The following is a 22,198-nucleotide window of genomic DNA, read 5'->3' as shown; positions in this document are numbered from 1 at the left end:
CTGTTTTTGGTAGCCATCCCTGTCACTCATCCACTTTATCATCAGTGACAAAGTGGGTCATATTTGGGCAATCTGGGAAAGAGCAAGAGCAAAACTCAGTGCAAGTCAAGCCCACTGAAAGACACTGGCATTTGCTGGTTTCATTGCATTTTCCATCTTTACAGTACAGGTGGGTGATGTCTCGAACTTCTTTAGGTGCTGGTGCCTTCTGAAACATGATAGGTTCAATGGACCCATCCTGTCTGAGCCTCCATCCTCTACCAACTGGGTTCCAGAGATGAGGCTTGGCCTGATGGCTGTGACGCCAAACTGCTGTTTGGTATAAGGCTCTTAACACATGTTGCTCAAAGGCGTCTTCTGTTGGGGGTAGATTTGCTGCTGAAGAATCTGTGGTAGATGCTAGTGTGTACCTCAGCTCATCTAGGTTGGTACAAGGACAGCCATTCTCCTTTTTCTTTTGGCCATACAGGAGGAGGGCATATTTTCTTGCCACAGGCAAAGCTTCGTCTAGATTTCCAGACAGTCCAAACTTGGCCATTTCCTTTAAGTCAGTCAGATGGGTCTTCAGTCTTGTGAAAGCAGTGGTCTTTCCAATTCTGTACAAGCTGCTTGTACTATCGCAACCCGTGAGGGCGTGGCATGCAGGTAAACACTCACAAAGAGCTGCTCCAAGACTCTGAGCAATTGAACAAACTGGGACAAATCTTTCCTTTAGGCCATGTCCAGAATGCATGAAGACTTGTGAGGATCCAAACATCCCTTTGCTTGCATAGTACACAAGCAGAACCAGTACGTCTGTATCGTCACATTTGACAATGAGACGAGAATAGGACTCCACAAGGTGTATTGCATGTAACACCAGCCTTGTGTCAGCCTCCTCCTGGTCACTGTAAAGATCTTTCAAACAGTCAACACCTGACTTCCTAACACTCTTCACCTCCTCACCATTGTCAAAGCCACCTGCCAATATGACTGTGTTCTCTGACGAGATTCTCTCTGGCCCAGCCTTCATTATGTAATTGCTGACAAAGCTACATAAAGCAGCCTTGTTCCCACTGATCCTCAGGAATTTCCTGTAGTTTGGAACGCGTGCTTGTCCTGTGATAATATGTGTCCTGCTGGTTTGGATGGTACCTCTTCTTTGTCACACAGCTGATGCCTTCCTTTCCCTTTAACATTTTGATCTTATTCCAGATACATTCACCAAGATCGTTGAAGGTCTGGAAGCTTGGATCATGGAGACTCTGCAGAAGAGCCATGCCATCGATGAGATATGCTGATGGTTCTTTAACACTGGGCAGCTGCTGTGTCTCTTCAACGACAGACTCCAGTTTCTTAGCAAGGTCAGCTTTTGTGGTCTTCCTCATGCTTCCATCATCATAAAACAAAGATGGTGGGACAGCAGCGAGTTCGTGAGACATCACAGTCTCTATGGACACCTCTCTTTGTTTGGAAACAGCAAGTAACCTTCGAAAGAGCACATCTGAGTCCATGTGAACCTGTCTAGATACACTAACTCCAGCTGATGTTTTCATGTCCTTGAAGGTTGCACATTGGTTTCTTTTCTCTGGGTCCCAGAAGCTCTTTGTTCTTTTTGATTTTGTCAGACGTTGTTCAATAAAGACGGCATTCTGCTTTGCACCATCTTGGAGGAAGTTTGAGAGCTCTTTTGCAACTTTCTCTGATGCAACCTGACCACTTGCAATATTGATCAGTTCCTGAGTTGAGTATGAGCTGTGTGCCCCATCCCCCGGTGATGTCAAACGGTACAGTACAATACATTGTTATGCAATGCAACATATTCTTTTATTTGGGACAGTTTATATATTTAGTGATGAATGATAATGCATAGTATTTACATATTTGGCATTGCTGGATTCATCACAACCATGTGTCAATGTTTCACTTTCTTTCATTTGGGACACCTCATACACTTAGTGATGTAACACACTGACTATACATGCTATATTCATATATTTGGTATCACTGGATTCAGCACAGCCCCATCTTTCCAAAAAGCCATGATGTGTGTGTTTATGACAATCCCTGGCAAAGCAACTACAAAGTAAATGAGAATATTCTGCATAGATATTCATTTTTTGTATGTCCGCTTATTTTAGGCAAGTGTTCAAAGGTCTCTATATGTTACACACATCAAGATATTCACATCCAGTTTTTTCTAATAGGTAAAGCAACTTCCTGACCACAATTATGCCAAGTTTCAAAGCTGTCAGAGCTTGTGTTAGTAATCTACATGAGTTTATATGGCTTAACTCCCATACGGCCAGGCTGTATTTTTGTTCTTTTTTAAGTTTGGGGTGTATTACAATATGTATCAATTTAACAATGTTTGCAGTAAAATATTTTAACCTAAGAACCCATTTCATATATGGGAGACCTTAGAGATGAGGAAAAACATTGTTAGATCTTGTTCTACCTCCGGTAGGGGTATCTCAAAAACTAAAGCCCTTTTTGACAGTTAGTCACTAGCCTATGAGCCTGCTCCTCTGCTCGTAAAGCTAGCAATGTCACGACGTGACGAAGAAAATTAGGCATAATAATGTGCTAATTCCACGACTGTATATATCGGTATCGGTTGATATTGGAATCGGTAATTAAGAGTTGGACAGTATCGGAATATCGGCAAAAAAGCCATTATCGGACATCTCCATTTTATTATGTTCATAGTTTGTGAGCACTTAGCAATACTGCTACTTGCTGCATCTGTTTCTCACTCAGCTTTGAAAACTACCTCATCCTCCTTGTGTTCAGGCTCAAAAATATATGTTTCTGGATCATCATTTGTCCCAAAGTAATCCTTGTTGTCATGAAGTCTGCCATGATTAGTGGTGGTGTTGTTGAAGGGAAAAGTAAACGTTGTGATGCGACACTGCATGCTTAAAATGAGCTAATACGTAAATATTACACGTTATGAGTGTTACTACATGACATATATACTTACATCATGTATATATTACATGTTATTATGAATGTTACTACATGACATATATACTTACATCATGTATATATTACATGTTATTATGAATGTTACTACATGACATATACTTACATCATGTATATATTACATGTTATTATGAATGTTACTACATGACATATATACTTACATCATGTATATATTACATGTTATTATGAATGTTAGTACATGACATATATACTTACATCATGTATATATTACACGTTATTATTAGTGTTACTACACTACATATATACTTACAGCGTGTATATAGACGTTTTTTTAGAGCGCTTTATAGGCGTAATAAATCGTACCCAGCTACCTCCATTGTTAGCTGACTTTTACTAGCATTTATTTACAAGTTATAATGCAGAAAAATAAAGTATGTTTTTGTCTTACATGAGCATTGTGAATGATAAGCAACATTCCAGAAAAAGTACAGTACCCCTTTAAGTGATCGCTGTGACAGATTTTCAGCACCGGGAAGAAAAGATACGCTAATATTGTTTGAAATTGGTGGTGTGGCACATGACAACAGTAACCAAGGGGGCGTGGCTTGGCGTCCATACCTTTGGATGAATTCCAGGGTGCACGAGCCGTCCACGGGGTACTCCAAGTTGAAGATGTAGTAGCTGGCAAAGACCGAAGCGACCCCGTGAAGAAAGTTGGAGTGCGGGCCCATCACCACTCGTCGGTCAACGCAGAGCATCCAAGCCGACGGCTTCAGAACGTCCCCTGCAATGGACACATTGGTCAGCATCTTTTAGGACCCGGAAGGGAACGTGAATTACTTCCACAACATGAAAAATCTGCCTGTGTGAAAACATGAATCAATCACAACCAAACGGAAATCAGCAGCAAAGGAGAAAGTGAGAATGTTGTACCGGGGCCCCAAGTACGGTGGGGCCCCTGCATGGGCTTCTCTAAAGTTGGATTTTTTTTTTGGGTCATTTAAATATGCAAATTATTTTTAAAAAAACGACATCAATGGTAAGATAACACAAATATACGCTTGAATAAAGTTACAAATGTTTAAAATACAAAACGGTTCGTTCCACCTTGATAGCAGCAAACTCGACACAGACGTCGTAAGGTCATCAAAGTTCACCTTTCAGACTTTACACAGCATTTTGAAACAAGGAGGTGATAGAAGAAAGGTAAAAAAAATATATGTATAAATCTATTTGTGGCAGCATAGGAGAAAGTTTTGTACACGTTTCACTTTTGCATCTCATGGCATATAACTATGGTGTGTTCAAGGACCTTCGATTAAAGTTAGAAACTTTAAAATGTAAATTAAAAAAATAATAATATTTGTGGCAGCAAAGGGGAAATGTTTGTACACGTTTCACTTTTGCATCTTATTGCACATAACTATGGTGCATTCAAGGACCTTTGATTAAAGTTAGAAACTTTAAAAGGTTAAAAAATATAAATCTATTTGTGGCAGCATAGGAGAAACTTTTGTACACGTTTCACTTTTGCATTTCATGGCACATAACTATGGTGTGTTCAAGGACCTTTGATTAAAGTTAGAAACTTTAAAATGTAAATAAAAAAATATACATATTTGCGGCAGCATAGGAGAACATTTTGTACACGTTTCACTTTTGCATCTCAAGGCACACAACTGTGGTGTGTTAAAGGACCTTTGATTAAAGTTGGAAACTTTAAAATGTAAATAAAAATATATATATATATATTTGTGGCAGCAGAGAAATGTTTGTACACGTTTCACTTTTGCATCTTATTGCACATAACTATGGTGCATTCAAGGACCTTTGATTAAAGTTATAAACTTTAAAAGGTAAAAATAATATACATTTATTTGTGGCAGCATAGGAGAAAGTTTTGTACACGTTTCACTTTTGCATCTCATGGCACATAACTATGGTGTGTTCAAGGAACTTTTATTAAAGTTAGAAACTTTAAAATCTAAATAAAAATATATTTGTGGCAGCAAAGGAGAAATGTTTGTACACGTTTCACTTTTGCATCTTATTGCACATAACTATGGTGCATTCAAGGACCTTTGATTAAAGTTATAAACTTTAAAAGGTAAAAATAATACACATTTATTTGTGGCAGCAAAGGAGAAAGTTTTGTACACGTTTCACTTTTGCATCTCATGGCACATAACTGTGGTGTGTTCAAGGACATATTCAGTTGAATGCACTACAAAGACAACATATTTGATGTTCAAACTCATAAACTTTATTTTTTTATTGCAAATAATAATTAACTTAGAATTTCATGGCTGCAACACGTGCCAAAGTAGTTGGGAAAGGGCATGTTCACCACTGTGTTACATGGCCTTTCCTTTTAACAACACTCAGTAAAGGTTTGGGAACTGAGGAGACACATTTTTGAAGCTTCTCAGGTGGAATTCTTTCCCATTCTTGCTTGATGTACAGCTTAAGTTGTTCAACAGTCCGGGGGTCTCCCTTGTGCTATTTTAGGCTTCATAATGCGCCACACATTTTCAATGGGAGACAGGTCTGGACTACAGGCAGGCCAGTCTAGTACCCGCACTCTTTTACTACGAAGCCACGTGGCTTGGCATTGTCTTGCTGAAATAAGCAGGGGCGTCCATGGTAACGTTGCTTGAATGGCAACATATGTTGCTCCAAAACCTGTATGTACCTTTCAGCATTAATGGTGCCTTCACAGATGTGTAAGTTACCCATGTCTTGGGCACTAATACACCCCCATACCATCACACATGCTGGCTTTTACACTTTGCGCCTAGAACAATCCGGATGGTTCTTTTCCTCTTTGGTCCGGAGGACACAACGTCCACAGTTTCCAAAAACAATTTGAAATGTGGACTCGTCAGACCACAGAACACTTTTTCACTTTGTATTAGTCCATCTTAGATGAGCTCAGGCCCAGCGAAGCCGACGGCGTTTCTGGGTGTTGTTGATAAACGGTTTTCGCCTTGCATAGGAGAGTTTTAACTTGCACTTACATATATAACGACCAACTGTAGTTACTGACAGTGGGTTTCTGAAGTGTTCCTGAGCCCATGTGGTGATATCCTTTACACGCTGATGTCGCTTGTTGATGCAGTACAGCCTGAGGGATGGAAGGTCACGGGCTTAGCTGCTTACGTGCAGTGATTTCTCCAGATTCTCTGAACCCTTTGATGATATTACGGAGCGTAGATGGTGAAATATCTAAATTCCTTGCAATAGCTGGTTGAGAAAGGTTTTTCTTAAACTGTTCAAAAATTTGCTCACGCATTTGTTCACAAAGTGGTGACCCTCGCCCCATCCTTGTTTGTGAATGACTGAGAATTTCATGGAATCTACTTTTATACCCAATCATGGCACCCACCTGTTCCCAATTAGCCTGCACACCTGTGGGATGTTCCAAATAAGTGTTTGATGAGCATTCCTCAACTTTATCAGTATTTATTGCCACCTTTCCCAACTTCTTTGTCACGTGTTGCTGGCATCAAATTCTAAAGTTAATGATTATTTGCACACAAAAAAAATGTTTATCAGTTTGAACATCAAATATGTTGTCTTTGTAGCATATTCAACTGAATATGGGTTGAAAAGGATTTGCAAATCATTGTATTCCGTTTATATTTACATCTAACACAATTTCCCAACTCATATGGAAACGGGGTTTGTATATATATATATATATATATATATATATATATATATATATATATATTAGGGGCGTAACGGTACACAAAAATTTCAGTTCGGTACGTACCTCGGTTTAGAGGTCACGGTTCGGTTCATTAAGATATATATATATATATATATATATATATATATATATATATATATATATATATATATATATATATATATATATATATATATACACACACACACATGATGTATAATCTCCCCAATTTAGCTGGGGCAGCCCTGACACACCCTCTGATGGTGTTGTATAACAATTGATACCAATAGGAAACATCATAAAAATCCAGAGAGTACCTTGGACTACCAAGCAAGGTGTGCTTGGTAGCTCCACCATAGCCTGCACATCAGCAGCGGTGGTGCACATCTGCAAAGTCCAAGCACACATCAACATGGTTAACTTGGGGCCACAGGAACACGCAGCAGATGCCCGCTAACAAAATGGTAGCGTAAATTCCGGACTATAAGCTGCATACTTTTCCCTACGCTCTGTACCCTGCAGCTAATAAAACACTGCAGCTAATTTATTGATTTTTTTTTTTTTTGCTGACGGCCATAATGCAAATAGTGAAAAGGGGTAAAAGTGAAAATGTGCCAACACAGCAATTTGACGCTTGAAACACAAATAGTCAAAAAGTTCCGGTATTTCGTACCAATAACAATCATAGATGGCAACTAGTCAGCCTTGTGAACATGCCATCAATGACTGTGCGAGCGTTAAGGGTGTCCCGAACTTTCAATACAATGATCCGTTATCAGCAGGAATTCTTCATACTTGCGTTATTCCGCAGCGTGGAAAGTTAGAAAACGATTTATCCATTAAATTGAGTAAATCGGAGAACTGTTGCGTAGCTGCTAGCTCCTAACAGCCGAGCATGTTTACCTTTTGCAAACGACTTGACTAAAAGAGAAGAAATGGTGTGCTTATTGGAGGACATTTCGATGCTAACTGTCCAGCTTTGCACAAGTAAACACTCTGCAGGACTGCTTGTAGTAAAACTAATATGGGAACGTTGAGATGCAAGCCGATATTATGCTGATACATATTGTTTTATGCTGATATTGGACCGTGATGTTTAAACGGTCAGTATGAATATGTGCTACATTTGGAAGACACCCTTTGGCGGGCCAAATCAAACGATTCGAAGGGCCCCCACTTAGAGCTTTCAACCAAATTACAATTGTTGTTCCGTCTTTTAAGCCATCCATAACGGTTCTACTCGTACAGAGTCTTTAATCGTCACACCGATCGAGGTTTGTAAGTTTTACAATATAACTAAAACATCTCTTACTTACTAAACCGTCCCATGTGTGACGTCTGTAGGAGTGTTTTCATGCACATTTGTACGTGCTATCGTAATGTAACCAAGCCAGCGTCGTTTAGCATTAGCTAATACGCTAACACTTTTACAAGTGTCTGTGTTAGTATTGTTAACTGACAATGGCACTCTTTTTGTGTTGTTTCAGTTTCGTAAATTCACCAAAAACGTCACCGTGGAGTTATTGGGTCTGTTTAGCTGATTGGAGAGCTAGCTTGCGGAGCTAGCGGGTCCATGATGATGACTTCTGTTTTGATCCCTAAGATCAGCCGATCAGCTGCTACTGACGGTCCCTGACACAAGGCTGAAGCTCAGAGGTGACAGAGCTTTCACCGCTGCTGCTCCCAAGCTCTGGAACGACCTACCTCTGAGTGTTAGACAAGCCTCCTCTCTTCCTGTTTTTAAATCTCTCTTAAAAACATACTTTTATTCCATGGCTTTTAACACTGAGTGATATCCATCCTGCAATGGCGCCCCATAATACACCTGCTGTGAACCTGTTTTTATGTTTTATTTATTTAATTTTTATCGTGTTCTGTTCGTGTTGTGTTGCGTTTGCTCGGTTCTCGTATTATCTTTTAACCTGCCCGTTGTACAGCACTTTGGCTACCCCTGTGGTAAATTTTAAATGTGCTTTATAAACAAAGTTGATTTGATTTGTTTGATCAGCCGTTTTACTGCTGCGTTGCAGACACCGTTTGGAAACAATTACGGTATGTAAATAAACGTTTACAGAATATTTCTGTGTAAATAACTCATTTCTCAACGTATACACTACCGTTCAAAAGTTTGGGATCACCCAAACAATTTTGTGGAATAGCCTTCATTTCTAAGAACAAGAATAGACTGTCGAGTTTCAGATGAAAGTTCTCTTTTTCTGGCCATTTTGAGCGTTTAATTGACCCCACAAATGTGATGCTCCAGAAACTCAATCTGCTCAAAGGAAGGTCGGTTTTGTAGCTTCTGTAACGAGCTAAACTGTTTTCAGATGTGTGAACATGATTGCACAAGGGTTTTCTAATCATCAATTAGCCTTCTGAGCCAATGAGCAAACACATTGTACCATTAGAAGACTGGAGTGATAGTTGCTGGAAATGGGCCTCTATACACCTATGTAGATATTGCACCAAAAACCAGACATTTGCAGCTAGAATAGTCATTTACCACATTAGCAATGTATAGAGTGTATTTCTTTAAAGTTAAGACTAGTTTAAAGTTATCTTCATTGAAAAGTACAGTGCTTTTCCTTCAAAAATAAGGACATTTCACTGTGACCCCAAACTTTTGAACGGTAGTGTATATCTGCGGTGCGGCTAATATATGGGACAATGTTTTTTTCTCCTAAAATTTCGTGGGTGCGGCTTATATACCGCTCTATAGTCCGGAAAATACGGTAATGATCACACAAAGAATGTTTTTGGCCTTAAGTTACATGTTAAACTAAATTGTATTTGTGTATCATGTACTATTGTCTCCTAATTACCACATTTTTCGGATTATAAGTCGCAGTTTTTTTCATAGCTTGGCCGGGGGTGCGACTTATACTCAGGAGCGACTTATGTGTGAAATTATTAACACATTAGCGTAAAATATGAAATAATATTATTTAGCTCATTCACGTAAGAGACTAGACGTATAAGATTTCATGGGATTTAGCGATTAGGAGTGACAGATTGTTTGGTAAACGTATAGCATGTTCTATATGTTATAGTTATTTGAATGACTCTTACCATAATATGTTACGTTAACATACCAGTTGGTTATTTATGCCTCATATAACATACACTTATTCAGCCTGTTGTTCACTATTCTTTATTTATTTTAAATTGCCTTTCAAATGTCTATTCTTGGTGTTGGCTTTTATCAAATACATTTCCCCAAAAAATGCGACTTATACTCCAGTGCGACTTATATATGTTTTTTTCCTTCTTTATTATGCATTTTCGGCCGGAGCGACTTATACTCAGAAAAATACGGTATGTCGATATTGGGAAAATATTCACCAAGTCGAGTTCTGTTTCCAGGTCAAGGGTTACGCCGCTAACAACGATAAGCGGCTAATCTTGCCGCTACTCCATCTTCACCGCGACAATCAAGTTAACTTTTGGCCGAGCAACTTTTTGATGGACTTTGTCTTGAACTCCTGCCTCATCAATAACACATCTCTTTATTGGCGACGGCCGGAAAGCATCGGACATTCAGCGAACCTGAGACCGCTGTTAACTGCCGTGTGACAGACACCGTTTGGAACCGATTAAAGTATGTAAATAAACGTTTACAGAAGATTTCTGTGTACAGAAACCCAAAACCAGTGAAGTTGGCACGTTGTGTAAATGGTAAATAAAAACAGAATACAATGATTTGCAAATCCTTTTCAACTTATATTCAATTGAGTCGACTGAGAAACTTTGTTATTTTTTGCCAATATTAGCCCATTTGGAATTTGATGCCAGCAACACGTTTCAAAAAAGCTGGCACAAGTGGCAAAAAAGACTGATAAAGTTGAGGAATGCTCATCAAACACTTATTTGGAATATCCCACAGGTGAACAGGCTAATTGGGAACAGGTGGGTGCCATGATTGGGTATAAAAGTAGATTCCATGAAATGCTCAGTCATTCACAAACAAGGATGGGGCGAGGGTCACCACTTTGTCAACACAAGCGTGAGCAAAATGTCCAACATTTTTCAACCAGCTATTGCAAAGAAATTAGGGATTTCACCATCTACGCTCCGTAATATCATCAAAAGGTTCAGCGAATTTGGAGAAATCACTGCACGTAAGCGGCAAGCCTGAAAACCAACATTGAATGCCTGTGACCTTCGATCCCTCAGGCGGTACTGCATCAAAAAGCCACATCAGTGTGTAAAGGATATCACCACATGGGCTCACAAAACCACTGTCAGTAACTACAGTTGGTCGCTACATCTGTAAGTGCAAGTTAAGCTGTTCATCAAGCACGAATGGGAAAGAATTCCACCTGAGAAGCTTCAAAAATGTGTCTCCTCAGTTCCCAAAGAGTGTTGTTAAAAGGAAAGGTCATGTAACACAGTGGTAAAAATGCCCCTGTGACAACTTTTTGCCAATGTGTTTCTGCCATTAAATTCAAAGTTAATGATTATTTGCAAAAAAAAAAAAAAGTGTTTCTCAGTGTGAACATTAAATATCTTGTCTTTGCAGTCTATTCAATTGAATATAAGTTGAAAAGGATTTGCAAATCATTGTATTCTGTTTTTATTTACCATTTACACAACGTGACAACTTCACTGGTTTTGGTTTCACAACGTACATATCTGCGGCTTATAGTCCGGTGCGCTCTATAGTCCGGGACTAATCAAATAAAATATTCAGTTCAAATCAATATAGGCTAAGGCAGGGGTGTCCAAAGTGCGGCCCGGGGGCCATTTGCGGCCCGCAGCTAATTGTTTACCGGCCCGCCACACATTCTGGAAATACTATTGTAAAAACAAAAAAGAACATTAAAAAAAGTGGAATGAGGTGAAATCTAACGAGAAAAAGTTGCAATGTTGACACAAAAGCTGCCATAAAACAACTTTATTAGGAAAAGAAACTAAGAAAAGAAAAAAAAAATAATAATAATAATAAAGAAACACCAAGGGCAGGGTCAGTTTGGAAAGGCTAATGTGAAGAGGTGAGTTTTTAGGGTGGTTTTGAAGGTAGGGAGGGAGGGGGCATCTCTGATGTGCCTGGGGAGAGCGTTCCAGAGAGAGGGGGCAGCCACGGAGAAGGCCCTGTCGCCCCAGGTTCGGCGCCTGGTCTTGGGGACCTCCAGGAGGCCAGCATCACTAGACCTGAGGGAACGGGACGGGACGTGTGGCTGGAGGAGGTCAGAGAGGTAGGGTGGAGCCAGGTTATGGAGTGCCTTGTAGGTGGTGAGGAGTATTTTAAAGGGGATTCTGTATTTGACAGGCAGCCAGTGGAGGTCATGAAGGACAGGTGAGATGTGCTCTCTGGAGCGGGTTCCGGTGAGCAGGCGGGCAGCGGAGTTCTGGACATATTGCAGTTTGTTGAGGGTTTTGGAAGTGATGCCGTAGAGGATGCTGTTGCAATAGTCTAACCGGGATGAGATGAAGGCGTGGATGAGGGTTTCGGCAGCAGAGGGTGTGAGGGAGGGCCGGAGACGGGCAATGTTTCTGAGGTGGAAGAATGCAGTTTTGGTGATGTGGTTTACGTGGGGGAGGAATGAGAGGGTAGGGTAGAAGATTACACCTAGATTGCGGATGTGGGTGGAGGTAGTGACAAGGGAGCCGTCAATGTTTAATGAAAAGTCCTGAGTGGAGCGAGTGAGGGAGTCGGGGCCAATTATAATTATTTCAGATTTGTTGCAGTTGAGTTTTATAAAGTTTTTTTGCATCCAGGTTTTTATGTCTGTGAGGCAGGTGGTGAGGGTGGAGTGGGTGGCTGGGGTGATGGTCGTGGTGGAAAGGTATAGTTGTGTGTCGTCGGCATAGCAGTGAAATTGAAGGCCGTGGTGGCGGAGGATCTGACCGAGGGGCAGAAGGTAGATGGTGAAGAGTAGGGGGCCAAGTACTGAGCCTTGGGGGACGCCGTGGGTGACTGGGGCAGTGGAGGAGGTGCAGTTGTTGATTGAGATGAATTGCTGACGGTCAGAGAGGTAGGATTTCATCCAGGAGAGGGCAGTGCCGGATAAACCAAGGGAGGAGTGGAGGCGTGATAGGAGGATGGAGTGGTTGATGGTGTCGAAGGCAGCACTGAGGTCGAGGAGAATGAGGATGGAGAGGGAACTAGAGTCGGCGGAGAGGAGGATGTCGTTGGTGACCTTGAGGAGGGCAGTTTCTGTGCTGTGGAGTGAGCTGAAGCCGGATTGGAACGTTTCGTATAGGTTATTGTGGAGAAGGTGGGATTTGATTTGGGAGGCAACTGCACGTTCGAGAATTTTAGAGAGGAAGGGGAGGTTGGAGATGGGCCTGTAGTTGTTGGGGAAGTTGGGGTCGAGACCGGATTTCTTGAGAATGGGGGTGATGGCAGCCAGCTTGAGGGCAGGAGGGACAGAGCCAGTGGATAGGGAGGAGTTAATTATAGTGGTGATGAGAGGTGAGAGTGAGGGGAGGCAGGCCATAACTAAAGTGGATGGGATTGGGTCGAGGATGCAGGTGGAGGCTTTCATGCCAGAAGTTATGGAGGATAGGTCAGTTGTGGTGATTTCGGAGAAGAAGTTGAGTGGGTGGTTGGAGAGTAAAGGGGGGGCATCATCGGGGGTAGGGGAGGAGGTGGGAGAGGAGGCGGCCAGTTCAGAGTGGATGGTGTTGATTTTTGATTGAAAAAATGATAAAAATTCTTCACATTTGCTGGTGGTGAATGAGGTGGTGGTGGTGTCCATGGGTTTGAGGAGTTGGGTTACGGTTGAGAAGAGTATCTTGGGGTTGTTGCTGCCGGATTGTATGACGGAGGAGTAGTGGGAAGTGCGTGCATTGTTGAGGGCATCTCTGTTGCAGCCCTAGTCTGTAAATGACAGACTAGGGCTGCAACTAACGATTAATTTGACAATCGATTAATCTGTCGATTATTACTTCGATTAATCGATTAATAATCGGATAAAAGAGACAAACTACATTTCTATCCTATCCAGTATTTTATTGAAAAAAAAACAGCATACTGGCACCATACTTATTTTGATTATTGTTTCTCAGCTGTTTGTAAATGTTGCAGTTTATAAATAAAGGTTTATTATTAAAAAAAAACAAAAACAAAAAAAAAACTGCGCATGTGCATAGCATAGATCTAACCAATCGATGACTAAATTAATCGCCAACTATTTTAATAATCGATTTTAATCGATTAGTTGTTGCAGCCCTAACTGAGACCCTTTATGGTCCCCGGGACCCCTAAGGTAAAATAAATAAAAAATGCATATATTTTGTTATGGTTTGAAAATTAAAAATATCAAAATGGCCCCCGCATGCTTTAATTTTTCCCTGTGCGGCCCTCAGTGGAAAAAGTTTGGACACCCCTGGGCTAAGTGAAGCACAAAATGGCAGATTTTCCCGTAACCTTAAAAGAAATCAGCGAAGGTGAAGTGGTGAATATGCGGGTGTTTGAACAACTCACGTCGGTCTGGAGCATGATGGCTGCAGTGGGCTCGGTAAAATACGCCAGCAGGAGCAGGAGGACACACGCGGTCTTGTCGCAAGTCTCCGGCTGGAAGCGTGCCAGGACCTCCCTGACCCCCTGATGGTGGTATTGTTGGCAGAAGCGCAGAAGCGTGCTGCCTTTGTGGCACAGGGCCTCTTGTAACTTTGAGAGGATGCGGATGTCAGTCAGCAGATAAAAATGGGAGTAAAAACCTCTGAGGGAGAAAAGAAAGGGCCATTCTTCCTTGACGTCCGCCATAGTCGGCGCAGGGGTGCCATTGAGGTAGCGACGCAGGATGACGTAGGTCTTCTCCATCAGAGGCGCCGCTCTCTCGGCCGCGCTCATCCCTTCCGCCGAGTGGATGTCACGAAGGAGCCGTTTGACGGCGTCCAACGTGTCTTCGGTCTCTCCCTCTGGGAGCTCCACAGGACACCACCTGCAAGACAACACCATGTAATAATTATGACTCCTTTCCTGTGGAGGACCACCAGGTTTGGAAGGAACTCAAAGATGGAAGACCTGACTCACTGAAGGTGTGCGTGCAAACTTGATAGCACACGCAAAGCTGATCTACGAAACGTGAGTTAAGAGAGCAGAAAAGCGTGTGTAATCCATTTTGCATCTAAGTCTTCATGACTATGCAGGTGCTGATCATCCAAACGCCCACAATCAGGGCCGTTGCTAGGAGTTCTGGGCCCCATGAAAGAGTATCGGTGTGGGCCCCTCCCCCATTTATTGCCACCATCGATGTTCTTGATGGTGCATATATATATATATGTATATATATATATATACTGTATATATGTGCATATATGTGTATATATATATATATATATATATATATGTGCATATGTGTGTATATGTATATATATATATATATATATATAATATATATATATATACACACATATATATATATATATATATAATATATATATATATACACACATATATATATATCTTTATATATATATATACACACACATATATATATATATATATATATATATATATATATATATATATATATACATATATACATATATATGTGCATATATACACACACACATACATATATATACATATATATGTGCATATATACACACACACACACACACACACACACACACACACACGTGTATACACACACACACACACGTGTATACACACACACACACACACACACACACACACACACACACACACACACACACATACATACATACATACATACATACATATATATATATATATATATATATATATATACATACAAACCCCGTTTCCATATGAGTAGGGAAATTGTGTTAGATGTAAATATAAACGGAATACAATGATTTGCAAATAATTTTTCAACCCATATTCAGTTGAATATGCTACAAAGACAACATATTTGATGTTCAAACTGATAAACATTTTTTTTGTTGCAAATAATCATTAACTTTAGAATTTGATGCCAGAAACACGTGACAAAGAAGTTGGGAAAGGTGACAATAAATACTGATAAAGTTGAGGAATGCTCATCAAACACTTATTTGGAACATCCCACAGGTGAACAGGCAAATTGGGAACAGGTGGGTGCCATGATTGGGTATAAAAGTAGATTCCATGAAATGCTCAGTCATTCACAAACAAGGATGGGGCGAGGGTCACCACTTTGTCAACAAATGCGTGAGCAAATTGTTGAACAGTTTAAGAAAAACCTTTCTCAACCAGCTATTGCAAGGAATTTAGGGATTTCACCATCTACGCTCCGTAATATCATCAAAGGGTTCAGAGAATCTGGAGAAATCACTGCATGTAAGCAGCTAAGCCCATGACCTTTGATCCCTCAGGCTGTACTGCATCAACAAGCGACATCAGCGTGTAAAGGATATCACCACATGGGCTCAGGAACACTTCAGAAACCCACTGTCAGTAACTACAGTTGGTCGCTACATCTGTAAGTGCAAGTTAAAACTCTCCTATGCAAGGCAAAAACCGTTTATCAACAACACCCAGAAACGCCGGCGGCTTCGCTGGGCCTGAGCTCATCTAAGATGGACTGATACAAAGTGGAAAAGTGTTCTGTGGTCTGACGAGTCCACATTTCAAATTGTTTTTGGAAACTGTGGACGTCGTGTCCTCCGGACCAAAGAGGAAAAGAACCATCCGGATTGTTATAGGCGCAAAGTGTAAAAGCCAGCATGTGTGATGGTATGGGGGTGTATTAGTGCCCAAGACATGGGTAACTTACACATCTGTGAAGGAGAAGCTTCAAAAATGTGTCTCCTCAGTTCCCAAACGTTTACTGAGTCTTGTTAAAAGGAAAGGCCATGTAACACAGTGGTGAACATGCCCTTTCCCAACTACTTTGGCACGTGTTGCAGCCATGATATTCTAAGTTAATTATTATTTGCAAAAAAAACAAAAAAGTTCATGAGTTTGAACATCAAATATGTTGTCTTTGTAGCATATTCAACTGAATATGGGTTGAAAAGGATTTGCAAATCATTGTATTCCGTTTATATTTACATCTAACACAATTTCCCAACTCATATGGAAACGGGGTTTGTGTATACACGTGGCAATGTATATGTGTGTGTATATCATCACACCCCTAACACACACACATTTGAAAATGGCACACAGCAAACACAAACCTCACACATCCGTATTGATCAGTCGGTCTCCTTGCAAACGTTCTGGCCTCCGCCGACACGCCCGCCCGCTGCCTTTTCTGCCGGCGTCGCCGTGCCAGAGTATTATTTCTGTTCATGTACTCCACTCTTGTTTTGATCTGCTGAAGCAGGGAGTGGCAGCCGTCTCCCACCAGTTCGCCGTGCCTCCCCACGTCAGCAAAGCTCTTGGGGAAGCTCCTCACGATGCCCCGAATGACGCTGTGACACATGGCTCTGGTGGGGTTGCGGTCGTGCCGCATCATCTGGTCCACCACCATGGTGACCATGGCTTTTCGGTCCTGCGCCGATGGTCTTCTTTCATTTTCCACCGCACTCCGGATCGCCGGCGGCATCTGGTCCCAGTCCACCCGGAAGTCTGCATGCCAGGGTCTGCCAGTAGGAGAAGTGTTTCGTAAGATAAAATGGATATAGAAGATGATACCACCAAATGAGTCATTTAAATGGTATTCAATAATTATATCTGACCTACTTACAGTTTACAGCAGGGGTCCCCAAACTTTCTGACTTGGGGGCCGCATTGGGTTGAAACAATTTGGCCGGGGGCCGGGCTGTGTATATGTATATATATATATATATATATATATATATATATATATATATATATATATATATATATATATATATATATATATATATATATATATATACATATATATACATATATATATATATATATATATATATATATATATATATATATATATATATATATATATATTAGGGCTGCAACAACTAATCGATTAAATTCGATTATAAAAATAGTTGCCGATTAATTTAGTCATCGATTCGTTGGATCTATGCTATGCGCAGAGGCTTTTAAAAATAAAAAATAAAAATAATTTTTTTTTTTTTTTTTAAATAAACCTTTATTTATAAACTGCAACATGTACAAACAGCTGAGAAACAATAATCAAAATAAGTATGGTGCCAGTATGCTGTTTTTTTTCAATAAAATACTGGAAAGGATAGAAATGTAGTTTGTCTCTTTTATCCGATTATTAATCGAAGTAATAATCGACAGATTAATCGATTATCAAATTAATCGTTAGTTGCAGCCGTAATATATATATATATATATATATATATATATATATATATATATATATATATATATACACACATACATACATACATACATACATATATATTTGACATATATATAAAATATATATTTGATATATATATTTGATATATATATTAGATATATATAGCGCACTTTCCACGCGCGCAATGATGTCACGTTATCGATGAGAAAATGCATTTTTAGACAATATGATTTGCCTGAGCGGCTAGGAGACACCGTGAGTAGCAAGCGGTAAGTGGATAAGAAAATATTTTTTTTAATTTGTAATTTTTTATTTTATTTTTTATACTTGGGACTTCCCGCGGGCCTGATTTTGGACGCTGGCGGGCCGGATTCGGCCTGCGGGCCGTAGTTTGGGGACCCCTGGTTTACAGCCTTGTCAAATGATATGAAAGCGTGTGTTATTCATAAATATTATTATCAAGGCTTAGGTCAGGCTGATTACCAAAGTAAAAACTAATCAAATACACTGCAAAAGAAGAAACTCGTAAAAACTGATGAAAACTAAATGTACATACAATTACACAGTGCTAAAATAAATACATTCCAACTAAATTAAAATATATGCTTTTTTAAATAAACAGTCATATACTCTAAAAACTGATGAAAAACAGGTTTCATATTAATAAACATTTATTACAATTTACAAATTAGTTGTGGTAAAATAAACACATTCTAACTAAATGATGTAATAAATAAAAACCATGATATATCAGTGTTTCCCACATATTCATTTATTTGTGGCGGCCCGGCACGAAAGAATTACGTCCGCCACAAATAGATTTTTTTTTTCAAATGTATTTATTTATTTTATTTTTTTGTCCTGTCCAGCTTCTCAGGCAAATCATATAGTTGATGTAGATGCCCATATAGGCTATTCAGATTTACTTTACAAAAGAGAAGTGTAGGATACTTCTCTTGTTGCCTTATTTCTATTTGACCACTACTGTTTTCTGTTTATTTGTTACTGACTGTGGCAGGACACCTCGGCCTCTGTTTCACTTTATGTTGCTGGTAAATAATATGGTTGTAGTAGGAGGCTAAAGTTAAATTATTTAGTATGCACTAATTAAAGGGGCAGCGCTTTAAGAGACATTGTAGCTTTTATATTTTATAAGATATTTTTTGTAAGATCCACAATTAATAAATATATTTCAGTGAATAACTTATTGTTCAAATCTGTTTATAAATATGTACATAAAGTGTTGTAATTATATTGTAAAATGGATGGATGGATGGACGTTTAAAACAAAACTGTTATTATTAATTAGTAAGTATGCCTTTTTAGAGAAAATTATATCATTGTAGTAAATTATGCAAATTACAACTCTCGGTAAAGCTGCGCCCTGTACGGACCACAGCTGAGAAACATATTTTTGGCGGCCCCGACAATGGGCCCCTGGCCCTATGGTTAAGAAACCCTGGTTCATACAATCCCATCCTTTGCACAACTCACTGGGGTGACAATTGTCATTGTGAGTCGATCTTTTCAAGAGAAGGAAGTGCAAATCCATCAATATTAAAAACGAGGGGTACCTCCATCCGATAGGATTTTACCGTATTTTTTAAACTATAAGTTGCAGTTTTTTTCATAGTTTGGCCGGGGGTGCGACTTATACTCAGGAGCGACTCATGTGTGAAATGATTAACACATTAGCGTAAAATATCCAATAATATTATTTAGCTCATTCACGTAAGAGACTAACGTATAAGATTTCATGGGATTTAGCGATTAGGAGTGACAGATTGTTTGGTAAACGTATAGCATGTTCTATATGTTATAGTTATTTGAATGACTCTTACCATAATATGTTACGTTAACAAACCAGTTGGTTATTTATGCCTCATATAACATACACTTATTCAGCCTGTTGTTCACTATTCTTTATTTATTTTAAATTGCTTTTCAAATGTCTATTCTTGGTGTTGGCTTTTATCAAATACATTTCCCCAAAAATGCGACTTATACTCCAGTGTGACTTATGTATGTTTTTTTTCTTCTTTATTATGCATTTTCGGCCTGTGCGACTTATACTCCGGAGTAGGGCTGAACGATTTCAGGAAAAAATCTGATCACGATTTTTCTGACAGAAATTGCGATTTCGATTTTGACTCACGATTTCTTTTCAAATCAAGCTTCAGTAACAGTAACAGATTTAAAACATGACAAAAAATGATATACCATGAAAACATTAAATGCTATGTAATGCAAGGATGAATACTAAAAGGTAAGAATTGCTTCAAACATGTATTTATTAAGAAACATGCATGTACATTCTCCAAAGTTCTTGACCAACAGCAGTTATTAAAACTAAAGAACTAAAACCAGTACAAAAACCTTAATTATGTTAAGATAAATAAAAAAGTTTAAGTTAAATAAAATACAAAACAATTCCAACACAAAAAGCAATGCTTAATATATAATAAGAAAAACAAAATTCAACAACTTCAATAAAGGAAAAAAAGGATCCTGACCTTATGTAAACAGTCTTATACTCAAGTAGGTAGGTCAGTCTTTTATGGCTCAAGAGAGCTAGCCTATCAACATCTATAGCAGCAATTCAAGTACTTTATTCAACCCTGGAAGAAACCTGAACAATATTTTAAAGTGAAATTGAAAAGTAATGGTAATAAAGAAAATACTATTACAAAAACAAAATGACCCAACCTCTGCCCTTCTGAAAAATATGTCAGACATTAAAATAGGTGGGTCATTCATTTACCGCTTAGCAGCACCCAAATATTGCACATCTATTCTGTTAACAATAGAACATGGCAAAAAAAACTGGCAAACGACGCTGTAATTGTGGTATGTTTGCTACAATGGGCTGAATCGCTCGGGGTTGACTTTTCACCGGACTTTTTGGTCATACATTCGTCGTGTAACTGCCGGTGGTGATTTTTCAAGTGCCGGAATAAATTAGTCGTGTTGCCTTGGGATGTGGCGACTTTGGCCCGACAAGTTTTACAAAGTACCTGTTTCTGATGCACATCTGAAGTTTCGAAACCGAAGTAGTCCCAAATGACAGACGTGCTGCTCTTCTTCTGTATTAAAACTAAATCCTCCTCCACTTCTGACCCGGCGGCAGCAGCCATTTCCTCCAGGACGTTTGTTTCTTCACCAAAGTTGTTAGTGGGCGTGTACGCGGTAGCCTCGTCAATGGCCGCCTCTGATTGGTTAGCGTGACGGCATGCCCTGCTCACAAGTAGTTTACCACTTCTGATTGGTGAGTTTGACAAGGCATGAGAGTAGCACGAGCAGGCTGCATATACACAACAGACATGTCAGCCAGGAGAGCTAAATAACGTTCGTCTAAAACCGAAGCCTTCACGATCTCAAGACTTCTGAAAATCGCAATTTCGATCTGAAAACGATAAATCGTTCAGCCCTACTCCGGAGCGACTTATAGTCCAAAAAATACGGTAATACTTGTATCTCTGACTACGGTAGCCGTAATGGGCCGACAATCCATCAAGCGGTGCGGCTCCAAAGTCAAGATTTTTGAGTGCCGTGTGTAATGTTCTTTATTTTAACATTTAAATAATATATAACATAACATTTAAAGTAGAGATGTCTGATAAATGCTTTAAAATGTAACATCGAAAATTATCGGTATGGTTTTTTTATTTTCAATATCGTTTTTTTATTTTTTTATTAAATCAACATAAAAAACACAAGATACACTTACAATTAGTGCACCAACCCAAATAAACCTCCCTTCCCCATTTACACTCATTCACACAAAAGGGTTGTTTCTTTCTGTTATTAATATTCTGCTTCCTACATTATATATCAATATATATCAATACAGTCTGAAAGGGATACAGTCCGTAAGCACACATGATTGTGCGTGCTGCTGGTCCACTAATAGTACTAACCTTTAAAGGCCTACTGAAATGAATTTTTTTTTATTTAAACGGGGATAGCAGATCCTTTCTATGTGTCATACTTGATCATTTCGCGATATTGCCATATTTTTGCTGAAAGGATTTAGTAGAGAACATCGACGATAAAGTTCGCAACTTTTGGTCGCTGATTAAAAAAAGCCTTGCCTGTACCGGAAGTAGCGTGACGTCACAGGTTGAAAGGCTCCTCACATTTCCCCATTGTTTACACCAGCAGCGAGAGCGATTCGGACCGAGAAAGCGATGATTACCCCATTAATTTGAGCGTGGATGAAAGATTCGTGGATGAGGAACGTGAGAGTGAAGGACTAGAGTGCAGTGCAGGACATATCTTTTTTCGCTCTGACCGTAACTTAGGTACAAGCTGGCTCATTGGATTCCACACTCTCTCCTTTTTCTATTGTGGATCACGGATTTGTATTTTAAACCACCTCGGATACTATATCCTCTTGAAAATG

At 39.5% G+C, this 22,198-nt stretch overlaps 1 protein-coding gene across 4 annotated transcripts in view; it reads right to left on the bottom strand.

Moving 5' to 3' along the window:
• si:dkey-15h8.17 (uncharacterized protein LOC100034454 homolog) overlaps nucleotides 1–22,198 on the bottom strand; it is a 103,924-nt gene that overhangs the window by 10,515 nt on the left and 71,211 nt on the right. For 3 of the 4 annotated variants that reach the window (XM_062069549.1, XM_062069548.1, XM_062069552.1), the window contains 4 exons: nucleotides 16,712–17,119; nucleotides 14,046–14,505; nucleotides 6,934–7,003; nucleotides 3,544–3,709 (listed from right to left, as the gene is read on the bottom strand). In XM_062069549.1, coding sequence (XP_061925533.1) covers nucleotides 3,544–3,709; nucleotides 6,934–7,003; nucleotides 14,046–14,505; nucleotides 16,712–17,119 — 1,104 coding nt within the window. Of the gene's footprint in view, nucleotides 1–3,543; nucleotides 3,710–6,933; nucleotides 7,004–14,045; nucleotides 14,506–16,711; nucleotides 17,120–22,198 lie in introns of those variants that run through there. The other variant, XM_062069550.1, reaches the window with a different exon arrangement.

The sequence above is a fragment of the Entelurus aequoreus genome, linkage group LG14, assembly GCF_033978785.1.
Source record: "Entelurus aequoreus isolate RoL-2023_Sb linkage group LG14, RoL_Eaeq_v1.1, whole genome shotgun sequence".
NCBI classification, from domain to species: Eukaryota; Metazoa; Chordata; class Actinopteri; order Syngnathiformes; family Syngnathidae; genus Entelurus; species Entelurus aequoreus.
The sequence above is the reverse complement of the archived record's forward strand: the minus strand, read 5'-3'. Positions and strand labels throughout refer to the sequence as shown.